The sequence below is a fragment of the Anser brachyrhynchus genome, assembly GCF_964034855.1.
Source record: "Anser brachyrhynchus genome assembly, chromosome: 1".
Lineage (NCBI taxonomy): Eukaryota > Metazoa > Chordata > Aves > Anseriformes > Anatidae > Anser > Anser brachyrhynchus.
This window is the reverse complement of record NC_137694.1, coordinates 195212252-195228817: the sequence shown is the minus strand read 5'-3', so window position 1 is coordinate 195228817 and position 16566 is coordinate 195212252. Positions and strand designations below refer to the sequence as shown.

General features: G+C 37.6%; 1 protein-coding gene across 1 annotated transcript in view; it reads right to left on the bottom strand.

Annotated features, from left to right (window-relative positions):
- Positions 1-1165: 1165 nt before the first annotated feature.
- The window catches only part of CWF19L2 (CWF19 like cell cycle control factor 2), a 69700-nt gene continuing 54299 nt past the window's right edge, over positions 1166-16566 (bottom strand). The window contains exons 13-18 of the mRNA XM_080580683.1: positions 11548-11760; positions 9902-10018; positions 6261-6416; positions 4780-4860; positions 2614-2715; positions 1166-1731 (exon numbers count right to left, since the gene is read on the bottom strand). Of these exons, the coding sequence (XP_080436809.1) occupies positions 1591-1731; positions 2614-2715; positions 4780-4860; positions 6261-6416; positions 9902-10018; positions 11548-11760 (810 nt within the window). The 3' untranslated portion in view covers positions 1166-1590. The remainder of the gene's footprint in view (positions 1732-2613; positions 2716-4779; positions 4861-6260; positions 6417-9901; positions 10019-11547; positions 11761-16566) is intronic.

Sequence of the window (16566 nt, the reverse complement as noted above, 5' to 3'; positions counted from 1 at the left end):
TAAGTTATTTCTCTTATAGTAACACAAATTTACAAAGATTTTACAGAAAATAATTTACAATGTAGTAGCTTTCTACCTCTACCAGACTTACTGGGCGAAATGGAAAAAAAAAAACAACTTTGGGGTATGACGATAAAAAAGTATTAGTTTTTCAGAAAAGTTGCAAAAGACACCAAGGGACTAGAAGTGAACACTCTTTCAACCCTGCAATATTTAGTGATCTGTTTCTTAATCTGAGCTCTACAGGCAAGTAGCTCAACAGGAAAAGAGCAGCAGCAGGTTGGGACACCTGCACGCTGCTTCAGACTCTGTTGTGCTCACATCCTTCCCCTTGCCTTTCTGGAGCCTTTCCATGCAACACTCAGTCTTTCATTTGCAAGTTTGCACCCTTTCTTCTACTCATGGGGGGGACGCTGTGGCATCGTCTTCATCTTTGTCCTTCTGTCCCTGTACTGTTCCACCAGCTCTGCACCTGAGAAGCCTGGGACTGCAGCTCCAGCTTTCCCATGCACAGCGATTGATTGCTAGCGATGCGAGAATCTCCCCTCCCGCCCCCCCACCTTTTCCTCACCTCCAATTTTGTAAACTTTTACAGGAAAAAACAAACAGAAAACCTAGTGAATAACATGGTAAAGAGTAGTTCTTTAAACAACTGACAAGCATTTTCCAATTACATAAGCAGGAACAAGTGAAAACTATACATTTATTATCAGGAAAGTATTATGGCAGACCACCTGCCACCTGAGGATGTTCAGGGAAAAGAATAATTTAGGGAGGTCCCTGTGATGATTTTCTTTCTGACTGTCCATCAGAGAGGTGTTTTTTGTTTTGTTTTGTTTTTGTTGTTGTTGTTGTTTTTTAACCTCTTAAGTTTCTTTCCTCCTCCTCCTCTCTTTTTCCTTTTCGTTTTTTATTGTCATCAACATTAACTGTTACCATTGAAGCTGAAATTTGCTGCCTACTACGGACAATCTCATCGTTCTTTGTGCAACAAGTCGGTTTAAAAATATTACTTTGTATTGAAAGTACAGAAAATTACATTAATTCTTGTGCAGAGGGCCAACAGGAGGTTTATCACATCTTAACTGAACATTTATATTGTAATGGCTTCAACCAATTTACAATGCAATTGCCTCAACCAACAGAATACAAAAACTCAAAGCAGTGCAACAATGTGTTGGTTTTAATCAACATGTTCATAAGATTTACATCATTTTATAGAAAAAGTCACTGCAATAATTAAGTACTGGATCTATGCTACAAGATAAAATTTTTTGTTGTTTCAAGTACTATAAAAAACTCCAAAAGTAAAAGCTATACCTTGAAGAATTCCGATAGCCATGGGGACATTATTATTTTGGCTCAGATAAAAAATGAAAAAACAGAAACACTGTGCATATCTGGTTTGTTGGGCTTGCAGGTTCATGTGATAACACGCACTATCCAAACCAGAAAGAGACAATCAGTTAAACAATATCCCTGGGTTTAAAACATACTAGCAATATATAATATACCGGTGTCGTATTTAACATACGAAATATCCTTTAGTATAATTTATGGCTTATACAGTCCTTGACCTCAAGGATGTATTCATTCTTTCTTCTTGGTGAAATCATACGGCTTCCACCACTGTGCAAACTGCAACACTTTCTTCCTCTGCTCCTCAAAGTTCTGCCTCACTCCTTTTCTCCAGAGCCGTGGTTCCAAGTCCAGCATGCCACCAATGATTTCCTTTGCAAGTAGAACAAAGATAATGATAAATGCTAAAATACCGTATCACTTAATGCTATTTTAATAAAAAATAAAAGACTTTTTTCCCCAATTATGAAACCATTTGTCAACGTTTTTTTATTGAGAGCTAGTTATAGAAACTGAAAATTCTGAAAAATATACCAATTCAAAATTACAAATGTAGCTTGCTAGATGATTGCCTCAGCAAAATTCTTTAAAGTACAACACAGCAACGCACAGCATAAATGTCCTAACATTGCAAGATTGTTGATGGAATATTTGTGACTAAAAAAAGGAAGTTTAGAAAAAAAGCTACCCATTTTAATTCAAATAAGTTATATTATCCCCCAATCTCTCTTAACATTTTTGCACTACTGACTCTTTTAATAATTGATCGCTGTGACAGAATAAGAAAAGTTAGATTTTATTGCAGCACTTCCTGCATATACCCCTCTATTCCACATGCAGTAATTTAACCACACAGGTATTACAGCAGGAATTGTCTGTGAGCCTGTGTGTGTATGTGCCCTATTTTATTCAAGCAGGAGTCAGTGTACCTATATGAGGATACCACTGTCATTAAAAACCAATCTTTTTTCTTTCTTAAATAGCTGCAAGTATTTTCCATCTATCTACACGTCAAATCTCCAGAGTCCCTATTGATTCAAAAGAAAAATGGATCTATAAGTCTGAGGACCAACCAGTGAAGAAATCAACAATTTCTTTATTCACAAGCTGAGTTATAATGACTCACCATGAAAAGATAAGCAATGAACTTTGATAAGGTACATCAAAGTGACTGTTCTGGCAGCAACTGGTTTAATTACTTTAAATTTACACAACAGAGCGTAATTGGTAAATCGATCTTTTACACAACAATACCTTTCCAAAGTAATGGGGGAACTTGTGTTGATCTTCAATGACATGAGCAAATCCTCCCTGAAGGCCAAAGTCCACTGAGAAGTACGGCAATCCTTTAGGAATCTATACGCACAAAAATGCATTTTTAGATGTTTAACAGACTGTAGGCATTTAATTCATCTCCCCTCAACTTCCTGAATTTGAAAGCGGTTACACAGTTGGCAGGATCACATTTTATTTAAAACTACTTCTCAGACCATGTATGTGTGGTATAAAACTGCTGCTGAGAAACAGAAAAACCAACAGGTATGGGGAAAGAAAATACATGTCACCTTGATAAAAAGACACCAAAACCAGAAGAAACAGTTTGCCAGGTGGCAGAACAGAGGACATCCACAGAGGACACCTTTGAACATCAGGTAAGAGACTGGGAGGGACAGACACAAGCAAAGAGCCAGACAGCAGCATGCACACCAAGCAAATGTCGTCCTGACTTCACAGCTCTGCATTACATGGGACGAGTAGAAATTTTAAGACCATTACCAGCAAGTTGCATTTATTAAAGATCAGGCGATTTATGGTAAGAATAAATATTTACCCACAGGAAATATTGATACTCTGGGTGAAGGGGGAGAAAGGAAAATGCCTCTACAGAGAATAGATTACTGGAAAATCCCACTACATGACTGGAAGTTATGATTAACCTGCCAAATTGGATAATTTCATAATTCACTCAGTTATTTTCCACTCTTAATTGTTGAAGATGTTCCTGCACAGATAAGACTTAAAAAGCCTCAAACTCATGCACCTCCTCTGCTACAACCCAAATAATTGCAATTTCCACAAGCAACATTCCTTATATTGCTCATGGATGGAGTTCATTTTCTTCTTCAGAGCAGCCCCCCTGGAGCTGTGCTTTGGACTAGTGACTAGGACAATGCTGATAACAAACCAGCATTTTAGGTGTTGCTGAACAGTGCTTGCTGCCAGGTCAGCTGTCCCAGCTGTGCCCCTTCCCAGCCCAGGCAGCAGAGTGAGAAACACAGCAGGCTTTGATGCTCTGCAAGAGTTGGCTGCTTAGGCTCATGTGCTGGGGTTCTGCCTCTGGACACTAGTCCCAATTTCTGCACACAATTAGCCCATTAGATGTCTCAACCATGTCTATTTTTGTGCCTGTTCTGTTTTCATTCACCTTACATCTTCCCTAAGTCTTTGCTTCAAATCAGCAAATCTTTCTTGTCTGCACCTAACAGAGCTGGTGAAAGCGAACAGCTACATATTATCGTCCTTAAAACTGTATACACGAAACCATCATCTCATCCCCTTTAAGTCTTTTCTCCTCCTCTATAACTGTCTTAGAACCAGAGCCAAATTTTCCAGCTGAGTCCTCACACTATACAAAGCCTCTCATACTGTGCAGCCACCCAAACTCTTACTCTTCTGCATTTAATTTCTCTATGTCGTATAAGGCTTCATATCTCACTATTAAAACTCACCTCCTCTTCTTTCTCCTACACTAGGATGTTTCAGCATAAAGTCGCTATATTTACTAAAAGATAGTTTCAGAAATTAAGTATTATTACTACACAGTAGTAAACTACACATGGTAAGAGCTATGCACCAAACATCATTCGCTTTCATATTAAAACGATGGACTGATCTTTGAACCTAAAAGTTTCGGGATTATTCCTTTAAGATTTGTATACAAAGATGTTTCCATTTGGTATCCAGGAGACAGACGTAGCACTGTTCCTTTCTTTTAGAAATAAAGATTTATAATACTATTTATATCTTCACTTCATAAATTTAGCAACACAAAAGGCTGTTCCAGGTCAAGGCAAAAGAGACACCGTATTTTTTTCTGGACAGTAATTTGCAAGCCTTTTGATCTGTCTTAATTCTTAAAGTTAATCAAGAAAATTATGCTGGTACGTGGCCTCAGCATGCCAGCTTTGTTCTCAACCAATGCTTGCAGCTCAGTCCATCTGTTGTTGAAATAAATGGGAATCTTTTTTAATGTCAATTAGGAGTTCAGTCAGACTCTTTAATTCTCATCACAACTATGCCATCTCCTGATCCACTAATTTAATTGTTTTCCCTTTCTTCTCTCTTTGAAACAGTTAATAACCAAAATAGATGAAAATAATTTGCTGAGAAATTCAGTGTTCAATACATTTCATTACTTACAGATTTCCGAATATCTTTTGAAGAAAGATCAATTAACTTCTTGTTCATAGACCACTCTTCATCAGACTCCATTATAGCTTTCTGTAAAATCATTTTTATCCAGATGTGAGAATAGTCCTTCATACAGCAAGCAGAGTATTAACTTTTCAATGGAGTAAAGTGAATTGTAAGTACTTTGCACTGCAAGTACCAATTATTTCTTAACAAAGTAACTTCAATTTTGGCAACCTTTCTGATTTCAAGAACTTACATACTTGATAGAAGCATGGTTTAATATCCTGAAACTCTCTTAATTCTATTCCTCTTTTTTTTCCTGAAATTTATCTTTTGCCTGACACAAATTATCTTTAACAAGAAACTTTCAAATTATTAGGGACTAAAAGGTCACACTTTCTTTTTACTAAGCCCATATTAAACCCACTGTGATTTTATTACACTATATTAGCATTTTTTTCTCTCTCTTTTCTTTTCTTTAAGAGAAAAATCCAGATCAGAAGCCTGATTGCACTCAAATACTTATAAAGCTGCCTCTGTATCTTCCGTAGTATGGAAGTGGGTATAGCGTGATACCTTTTAATTTTCATTTACTGTATATTTTAATGGTATAAGCTTGTACTTCATCTTTCTCTTTGTATTCAGAGAAAACACAAGCTTTACTAGCACTTAAAGCATAACCAATGATTTCAAATGTGGTAAAAGTTACTGCATTGCTATTTGTCACACTGACTGTTCCACTTCATCAAAAAACAAACAACCACATTACTTATTTCCAGAAAACACAAATAATTTTTCAAAGAACAAATAAAATAATTTACTTATAAATATTAATGTATGTGTGCACCCAGCCATATTTACCCTTATAAAAGTTTTTTCAGATACTAAATCGAATAAAGGCAAATCACAATCCAGTTTCTGAAAGTCAAAAGGCCCTGCAGAAGCATCAATGACCTTTTCCTTACAGGGTTAGTTGAAAGAGACCAGAAAACCTATAGAAAAAATATTTATCATGCTATCTAATGTTCAACAGAAACCTAGGACACGTGAAAATTTGGCCTACTGAAATAAAATAAAGATGAAACATTATATAATGATATTTGTTAGATCAGTAGATCATTACTTTCTTATTTTATACGTCCCAAGGCACATGCATGGGTTTTTAAATTTATACTACAGGACTTAAGCGAGGAGTATTGTAATCCTTACAGCTCTTCAACAAACGATGAATCTCTCATCTGTTTCCAGAACTAGTCAGTGCAGTCAGACTTGAGGCAATTGCAGTCTGACATACAGCTCTTCCACTGACTACTTGAAAAACAGAATCACCTCACAGGATTTGTTTCAAGATCAAGGAATATTTCTTCATCAATAATAAATCCATCTTTTTGATACTGGTATTTGTACACCAAAAATAGTTTTTCAAAAATAGATCAATTACGATAAACACATTCAAATGACCTAAAAAAAAAAACCAACTCCGATACCTTAAAGTAGATTGGAGCCATATCTCCTACTTCTCTTGGAAGAGGAATGCATTCGTACACCATGTGATATCGTTTCTTCATACTCATATTTGTTTCTATGAAGACACAGTCCAAGCCTCTTGCTTCAAACATTTTCACCAAAGCAGTTCTGAACATCTGTTTAAAGAAAAAGAATGTATAATTTGAATTAGGTTTTCAAACTTTCAGATGTAATATTTTATATTATTTTACTTACATATATATATATATATCTCCTTAGAATTTAATAATAAAATGAAACGGCAGCAATCATAGTAGGAAAATCCTGTATTATTCAACAATTTAATATGAACTACATTTATTATGGCACAAACATAGGAAGTCTAGGAAAATAGCCCCCAGCTCAGGCCCTCGCTTCAGTCCTTGCCCGAGCAAAGTTTCAGGGATGCCTGTGCCTAGCCATGCACCCAGCTGCCATCAGTCCTGCCTTGCTCCTGAACCTCACTCATCACTGCAGATGTCTGGCCATCACTGGCTGTGGCTGACCCTGTCTACCATCATGCCAGTGAGGTGACGTTCCCCTGACTTGCTGTCACCTTCCACCCGTCACACCTTCCCTGGGGAGCAGCCTGCTCTTGTTGCTCCCTGACTCTGGGCAGTTGGTATTTGCATCTAAGAGATGCAAGAGCATAATTGTACAGCTTGCAGTGTAGACGCTGAACTAAATTATTGAGTATAATGGATGATTTCAGAGACCCATTCAGACTCATTTTCAAATGCATAAAAGATTTTGACTTTACAACAGGATGGATGTTTCAGAAAGTGTCTCAAGTTAACATCCTGAAAACTGCTATTTAAATGAAGGCCCTTGTGTTACACCCACTCCCTAAACCACTCCCATACTGTAAGCCAGGAATTCACTGAAACTGTGTGCTCTTCATAGACCACAAGTACCACAGGTCCGTTACTTATATAAGTCATAAATTAGCCTTTTTGCATTGATTTTTTTTCATTCTTGATAAGTAACACTTAGAAGTACAAACACCACAATTAAAAGGCTAATCCCATCTGAGGTTTAAGATTTCCTATTTTAATGCAATTGGAAAGTTGACAAATCCGACATGAGCAAATACAGACATTCATAAATATATCAAGTACTACAATAAAAGAGATGGAAAACAAAGCATTACCACAAATCATTACCACAACGGAACTAGAAGTTGAGGTCTCTTCTCCCCACCCCTTTGACATCTTCCACAGTATTAATCAGACCAAAAGTACAGGAAACTCGATCAAATCTCTGCATCTTAACCAAGTATTTAAGCTCTCCAAAGCGGGCACATGTGCCCTGAATTCTTCCTCATAACTAAGCTGTTCCACCCTGTGACAAGACAGTGCTACACCTTCCTCCCCAAATACAACCAATGAAACACAGATGGAAGATATTGCCTAGTGAACAGCTCACTGCGCCTGATGAACAGATCACTGTGCCATGACTGATAGGGGACCTTACTGGGCACAGAGACAGATAACTGAATTAAGAGCTTGCTATCTTCTCCCCCCTCCACCTCCCAGACCTCTACTGCTGAAATGCACCAAAGCAAGCAGCTGTGGTGAGATAAGAGAAACATTAAACCAAAAGTTGAAAATTACTGTTACTTGAAGTTGCTACCCTGCAATAACAAGTGAAATACAAATCCACTGAAAAGCCTAGAATATCTACAGATTTTAGCTAACATTTCCCAGACTGCAGTTTCTTGTTTTTTTAAATGCATTGCACTTTTCCTCCAAATTCTGAGTGGGCCAAAATACCAAGGGTAATCAGCACTGGAAAGGACAAAACTGCTCGTAAGAGCAAACGAGAGCATGGCTTATGCTCAGATGCAGAGGATGTTGATACACGCCACTGTTCAAGCGACTGAACATGCAGATTTATATCTTTTCATATTAAAAAATTACATGCATATTTACTTTGGCAAGGGAAGCGCATAAAAGTCTAAAACATGAATCATGTTAAATTCAAGTGCCAGAAGCCAAACAGTATAAATGAACCTTTCCTGCTTCATTTGAACATATCTTGAAAAAAATCCCAGCAAAAATAGTTAGCTAAAACATGTGCTCAATCCAGTGTAACAGAGATGTTTTTTTCCCTCAACCACAATATCAGATATGGCTCTGGCATCATTAAGTTAGCTTAGCCACTGACTAAGTGTATGTTTATACTCCTGTGGAAGCCTTCCAGACTCCTTCTACTGAATTACACAGGAGCTGAAAAATAACGTGTCCATCACCCCCTAAGTACTCTCCTACAAAGAAATGTTTAAACTGAAAATTATTACATTCACAGCACTGGTGGGTTTACCAACTAGCTGCATTTTCTAGCAAGGAAAAGTCTAGCGTTGAATACAGAAACTGCATTTGCTCATCTTTTCTTTATCCTATTTTCCTTCTCACATACATTTAGAAAAGTGATCATCTTTTACTTATAACTGTTTCTTCTACGCCCCTATTTAGTTAAAAGCCAGCAGGATAAATAGAGGATACAGGACAAATATAGTTATCGCTTCTCCCCACTGCTCTGTTTTAACTCCTGATCCTACTCATCACACTTATTTGCTTCTTATACAACTTTCTAAGGCATTTCTGTCCTATGCAAAAGTTCTTTTCGTTCCTGCTTGGGAGGAGCATAATTAACAAAGCAACACTGCATAAAAATTACACCAGCCATGCGAATCAATGCTCGGAGCAACCGTGCAAAGTAAGAGAATCCATCTGCCAGGCTTGAGGCAAGATCAAAGTTACTCAAACCATTTCAAACTCAGGGATTAACCTGTTTTTAAATCTAAGCAACTGTGCAAGCAATGACCTTTTTCCATAGTCTGAAGTAGTCTCCAATATTTTGATGTAAAACACCGGTTGTAAGTTATTTTTCCCTTGTAAAGGTGGGGCTGGGAGAGAGGCTGATCACTGTCAATCTTTTAGGCATGTTTGTTACATTTCTCCCTTGATTTTCATTTTCCAAAGAAAACAAAACTGAAAACCTTCAAAGTGTCTTCATATGACAGTTGGAAAGCATGACCCATCATGCTTGGCACTCTATTCTAATAATTCTTTTCAAAAAAAGTAGGAAATTGGATTCTAACAGGGACCTGACTTATATGAAGAAGAATGAAAATAGTTCTGTCTTGCTATCCACCACAAAACCAGATTAGCTTAAAAAAAACTCATGTAAACAACATATCTTTAGCCAGTGTTTTATTATAAGTGATCTTTCTGTCCTGACAATCTTTTTCTTAATGGCTGCCAAGCCAGTTATTCCACTTTCTGTAAGAGATCAGCTGTGCCTAATGTTTTTCTTAATATGTTCCTCTAGCCTGCTTCCAAAGACCTCCAAGGATAGAAGTTCTGCAACATTCTTAGGCAACATTTTTCTAGAGCTTATAAATGGGAACGTTTCTTCAGTGTTTACCCTTTGTTTCCCTTTATCAATTTTTGACCACTAATTTCCAACCATAGTGCAAGAATGTTCTGCCCCTTAGTAGAACCAAAAAGAGCTGACAAGCTGGAAATTATACAAACAGATACATATGAAAAGTATAATATTATTCAAAACAATATTTTATAACAAAACCTTCAGAACATGAGAAGGTGTCTCAGCTAACCTGGATTTCTTCCCAGATTTCTTCATCCAAAAGCGTGGCTGCAGTATGGTGCTGTAAGGGGGCTATCAGGCAGTGACCTTCAATAAGGGACTCGTTGCTTGGTAGAGACAAGTATACCTACAAAGAGTAAACAAAAACTGAAGTGCCCATTCTCCTAGTGTTAAAAGCCTTCCCGTCGCTATGGCTAAGAATTACATTATCTGATAGATTTTAAACCAATAGAAGCCATTAACTTCTCCTTACAGCAAGGTATTTAGAGCAAGGACTTTAAACCAATTTATTTTTTCTGCTCTTCACCTAACTCTTCAATAGCTAATGAACTTGACTGAAAAACACAGAACCATAGAATGGTTTGCGTTGGAAGGGACCTTCAAGACCACCTGGTTCCAACCCCCTGCCATGGACGGGGACACCTCCCACCAGACCAGGTTGCCCAAAGCCCCATCCAGCCTGGCCTTGAACACTTCCAGGGATGGGGCATCCACAGCTTCTCTGGGCAACCTAGCCTTTACACTCTCTGAATAAAAAAAAATCTTCCAAATATCTAATCTAAATCTCCCCTCTTTTAGTTTAAAACCATTACTCCTTGTACTGTCACTGCAACCCCTGGTAAAGAGTCCCAACTACTGAACCACATTCAGTAAAAGCCTAAGCAAGTGGGAAAGAAAGATTTTTATTTTTTTTCTTGTGCTGAAGTTTGTTTTGGGCAAGCTGCTCTTGGTGTCCCTGCATGAGCAAGGAGGATGGACCAGGTGACCTCCAGAGGCACTTTCCAACCTAAACCATTCTGTGATTGTGACAGTTGGCATTATCCATCAGTAGCTCGAATGAAGCAGCAGTATCCGGACAGCAGCTCTACTGAAAAGGCAGTAATATCAGGCTAATAGACCAACCAGTTATGAACCAGTTTATTATGAAATCACACTGGTTTTGTCCATTACAATACACATGCATTTTTTATCTTTTATATATATGTACATACAGATATGTATATATACATACAGATCTGTACATATATGTAGGTATATGCATGTGCATTTAATTCCTCGGTCTATAAAATGTTTATAAAAATTAAAATCAAATGAAAAATATCGATAATAAATGACAACCTTGCATAATGATCAAAAAAGCCTACACTGAAGCATTTCAGACGTTATAAATCCAAATATTTGTACATATTTTAAAAGCATTAACAGAAACGAGAAGGTTCACTGTACCAAACTTTTCTTCATTTCAAAGGATTTTAGGCTTAAGAATGGAATTCTCCACTTAGCTTTCTTTGACATCGAGATACAGTTCGTAACCAGTTCAAATTTCCTCCAGTGCAGTGTGATTTAGTCTTTCACAAATCCGCCTACAGTCTAATCTCTGCACTCCAATCTTTCATTATTGCTTCTGTCTTCCACAAATCAGAAGTTCTGATATCAAAGACTAGCTTTATAATTCATGACAGACTTGTATCTTTCTGTCCCCAGCCCTCAAGGAATTCTTGAAATCAATAGGAAGGTCTGGGAGAGTAAGATGAAGAACATTAAAACATTTCAAAGCAGCAATTGTGTTCTTAAACTTAGGCACTCTACCATTAACACTCCCTTCTTTTATTTCTTTTCTGTTTTTACTTTTGTGCTAAATTACTATTTTCTTACCTTGGTACCAATTGCAATAATAAGATGTTTAGAAAGTTCACTGCTATCAAAGCAGTATGGACACTTTTCCATGCGTGCAGCAAGCAGTTGGTGCTCACGTATTGCTTTTCTTCTTTGTATTTCTTCCTCTTCCCCACTGCGTGCTCTTTTTGCTGCTTTGGAAACAAACATGTCATCCAAAGTGTAGTACTCTCTGTCAGTTTTTTCCATCAGCTGAAAAGATACACAAAAAAGTGCATTTATATACAAATAGGCAAGAAAAAAAAATACCTAGCTCTTTGGAACATCTTTAACTGAGAAAATGATAAAGTATGTAGCAGCAGTAGCACTGCTGCAATCCATTCAGCACCTGCAAGACATGCTATTATCAGATACTTCTCCTGAGAGCAGTCATACACAATCTCAGACAGCACAGATATTAAAGTATAGATGTGTGACAGTAGTGAGAGGAATATATTACTATATTCCATCTCAAGTTAGGGGCTAGGTATTTCAATATTACCCTGACATAACTCCAGCTTTAAATAGATACACAATTTTTTCTTCATCACGTATTATCATACATTTTATTTCAGTCTTTCCTTTCCTCCTCCTCCTCTCCTACTACAACTATCACTGCCCTTTAAATCATCTGTTGTAAAATAGATGGACCATAACTCTGCGCCTTCTATTCGTACTCCGTAGAAACATGCCAACAATTGTTCTTCTCAGGTGAACAACACTAAGCCATTTTGTGAAGAAAAATCTTTCCTGAAAGTACCTGTTGCTAGATAGGCATAACCAACACAACTAACATTACCAGAAACAAGGCCAAATAATTCACATTTTTGTATGTTTGTTTCTTAATTGTTACATTTTAGTTAAATGCCATATATTTAAAAGAAGCTCTGAAAATATTTAGCGTTTGTTACGAAGATGTGCTTGAGGGTCGATGGTATCTTACCGGATCTTAATAATATGGAAACCCAGACAAAATGGCTATGTCTCACCTAGACAGTACTTCGAAGGAATGGAGTCTGTAGCTAGGAACTGGATGCATGGTGACAGGGCAACAGCAGCAAGAGACAGTGAATGGAAAGGAAAGGAAGGGCAGAAAAGCGTGTGGGTGTGGGTCACAGGACAAACTTAAATGACAGAAGACTTCACTAAGCTTCACCACTCAACACACACATGTGGATGTGTGTGTAACATCAGCCTTTATCAATCCTTGATGACAAATCCCATGTTGTCTTGCCTAAATGAAGACTTAACAAGTCTTGATTGCAAAGACTGACTGTAAAGGATTTAGGAAAGTATTTATCCACTTACTTTTCTGGCTACTCTATATAGCTTTAAAATGTGCCAGAAACACCCTAAACATTCAACATACACAACTAAAGCAAAGGTAAAAAGCTTTCAAAATAATTTTTCCAAGTTTTTCCTCTCTAAATGAAGTCCTTATGCTGTGATACGTTTATGCTATACCTTACTGCAATTTTACCTTGAATAGTTTCAGTAATTTCCTTATCAAAATGACAGGGGAAAAAAACAACACATTATATAGATCTCTTGGTACTGGAGGTGCTGGACCTTCAGAGCACTGGCAGATTTATGTATGAGTAGTTTTCCTTCAAGAATTAGCAATAGCATTTCCTTCAAGAAACAGCAAAGGTGTCTTTGCAACAAATGCTAATACATATTAAAATACAGACTGGGGTAGCATTAGTCCTTTGCTAGAGGTAACTGAAGACATTTTATTCAACAGGTAGATTGCTTTCTGTGACTGTGTAAATGACATGTCTTTGTCAAGATAATGAAACAGAACCTTCTGAAAACTCTCTTAAAGCAGTTAGAAACATCTATCCAGGGAATAACTGAAGACCTGTACATCCATTTTCTCTTCCTTTTCAAGACCTGAAGTACTGTCCTCTCACGGAAAATAACATTGACATGAATGACGTTGTTCACTAGATGTACTTAGACTAGCTGAAGCTTACATTCTGCCCGCAGAGACAATAAAGTTGTATTTTTTCCCACAAAGAGCAGGTTTGAAAATTAAAAACTTTACATTTAATATTTTGAAGCAAAATATTAATATCTAGCACACGCAAAAAAAAAAAATCTTTGTAGTCAATTTGCTAAATGTCTCTTCCTTTGGGCATAGAGGACTCCTGAACCTACAGACACATATTGTGAACATTCAAAAGATTCAAAAAGGTCTAGTGTCAAGGGTGTCATTACAGTTTTATTACTTGCTGAGGTCTGATCTAAGGGACTTCTCTTCAAATACAGTCTCTCAGATATTTTGGTTACAGGCATTTTATCTCACTACAGAAACAGTTATTAAATACAAGCGAACAGCATTAAGTTGAATATTTGAATGTTTGATACCTAGAATATAAAGCTAAATAACAATGATTCAGCAAACCAACCCTCTGAGTGACAGACCCTTTAGAACTATCTCCTTTGTAATGAGACCTAAAAAAAAAATCCTGTCATGATGGACTGTTGATTTATGTATGTTCGACATATTTCACATAATGTGCCTGCTTCATTCAATTTTCTTATACATTCAAAGAACATACAGTGTGTTGAGTGGTCTGCCATGTTTAATGTTCAAATGTAGCCAGCAATTAAGAAAACAGCAATATCAAAACCAACTGCCATAAGTGAAACGCATCTTCCTAATAAAAGAAAATCTTCCATGTATCCCAGCAGTAGTCTGTTTAGATAACATAAGACCAAAAAAAAAAACAAAAAACAAAACTTTATTTTGGAAGGTATATTGGTAGTTTTCCACCCCAAAACACAGACAACAGCTCTTACTTTTCCTGAATACTGAGGTTCCCTAAAGCAGATCAACAGTTTCTTTTGAAAATGCTCAGTACTTTCAGTACCAAACAACTGAGTTAATTATAAAATACTAAACAGATAAAGTTATAGGGTTATATATTAAGAGCCACCTTCCGACTGGTATTTTAACTGAATTGAATAATAAAAATTATAAAACTAAATCTGGAAAATGCAATTCTAGTTTAAGATGTAACATTTTGTTCAATAGAATTGGATTAAGCAAAGTCAAGGAACTCAATCACATAGACACAAGACTACTTCAGAGTAATAAGAGAACAAGAAAAAGGTAGGTAGCAATGCAGCATTTTGGCAATAGACACCACAAGAAAGGGATGCATAGAATATGCACAGATCAGGTTTGGATCTCTTCTAGCAACAAACAAGATACTGAATCACAGAATATCCCAAGTTGTAAGGGACCCGCAAGGATCATCGAGTCCCAATCCTGGGTCCCCAAAGGACCACCCAAAAAGTCAGACCATGTGTCTGAGAGCATTGTCCAAACGCTTCTTGAACTCCAGCAGGCTCGGTGCTGTGACCACTGCCCTGGGGAGCCTGTCCCAGTGCCCGACCACCCTCTGGGTGCAGAACCTTTCCCTAACCCCCAGCCTGACCCTCCCCTGTCCCAGCTCCATGCCGTTCCCTCGGGTCCTGTCACTGTCCCCAGAGAGCAGAGCTCAGCGCCTGCCCCTCCGCTCCCCTCGTGAGGGAGCTGCAGGCCGCCATGAGGCCTCCCCTCAGCCTGCTCTGCTCTGGGCCAAACAAATCAGTGGACCTCAGAAGCTGCTCATACGTCTTGCTCTCTAGACCCTTCACCATCTTTGTAGCTCTCCTTTGGACACTCTCTTAATAGTTTTGTGTCTTTCTTATATTGCAGTGCCCAAAACTGCACACAGTACTCGAGGTGAGGCCCCACCAGCACAGAGCAGAGCAGGACAATCCCTTCCCTCACCCGCTGGCAGTGCTGGGCCTGATGCACCCCAGGGTACGGTTGGCCCTCCTGGCTGCCAGGGCACACACTGAAATATCATTACAGATCCCACTGCAATAACAGAAGACACCAAAGGCTGTAAGGCAGTTCAAGAAACCAACACCCCAGTTTCAGACCTTAAATAAGTGCTTGAAATAAACAAGATCTAAGAAGAAAGTTATTTCAACTTGCTTGTGCAATAAAAAAGCCTACCCACTAATAACACACATCCAGCTCTACACTCCTCAAGCACTATACCTTTCCCTTGCTGAAGAACAGGCAAGGGGAAACTGAAAAAATAAGGGCTTATTATTTTTTCCCCATTTTCACACACTTAACCAGTTTACAAGACCTTTATTCAAGTAATAAATCTAGCACACCAATGTACAGTGCCCTTATACCACAGTTTTGAGACAAAGAGACCCAGTTATATATGGTCGGCTTGTCCCTGAGTCTTCACTTCTTGTCATGTTTTTCACATCCTTTAGACGACTTTAAAATAATGTTAAAAATGGGACATATTTTCGCCTTTAAAAACAACAGTCATAAAAGGAAAAATATTTTCTTTGCAAATTCCCTATTATCACAATGTCCTTCCAACACACCTCAAAATAGTTCAAAAAAGTTCAGAAACCTAAAGACAAGCAAAAACATTATCCAGCAAGAATTGTGCATTCCTACTGAAATAAGATATACTACAAGCTTATGTCAGTTAATCTATGCAGCAATGTTTTTGCTGCCTTTAAAATAAAAAAAGACAGCGTACAATATCCTGCAATATTGGAATAGTAGCAATGAACATCATTAACACATTCTTTGCCAGTAGCAGTGAAAAGGCCTCTAAGGCCATAAGTCCTTAAATATGATCTTCCCTCAAGTACTACAGATGCCAAGCACCTGTGTCAGCACTGAAATACAAGAAAATGCAGCTGCTATTAGAGCCGATGAGATAGTACTCTTCAATTACTACTCTAAACATTAGCTTTTTTTTTTAAAAAAAATAAGTTATTCAGGAAGAAAATGGAAATTCTCTCTGCAAAAATTTATTCTCTTGCTTTTCCAATAAGGTGTCCAGTATGTTTTGCCAATTGCATGATTTAGTTATAATGAAATCTCTCTGAACAAGGTACTAGGGAATTGAAAGAACAACAAGAGAGTTCTCAAAAAATGCTAGAAGATAAGCAAAGAATAAAAACTGATTTATTTCATAAGTATTT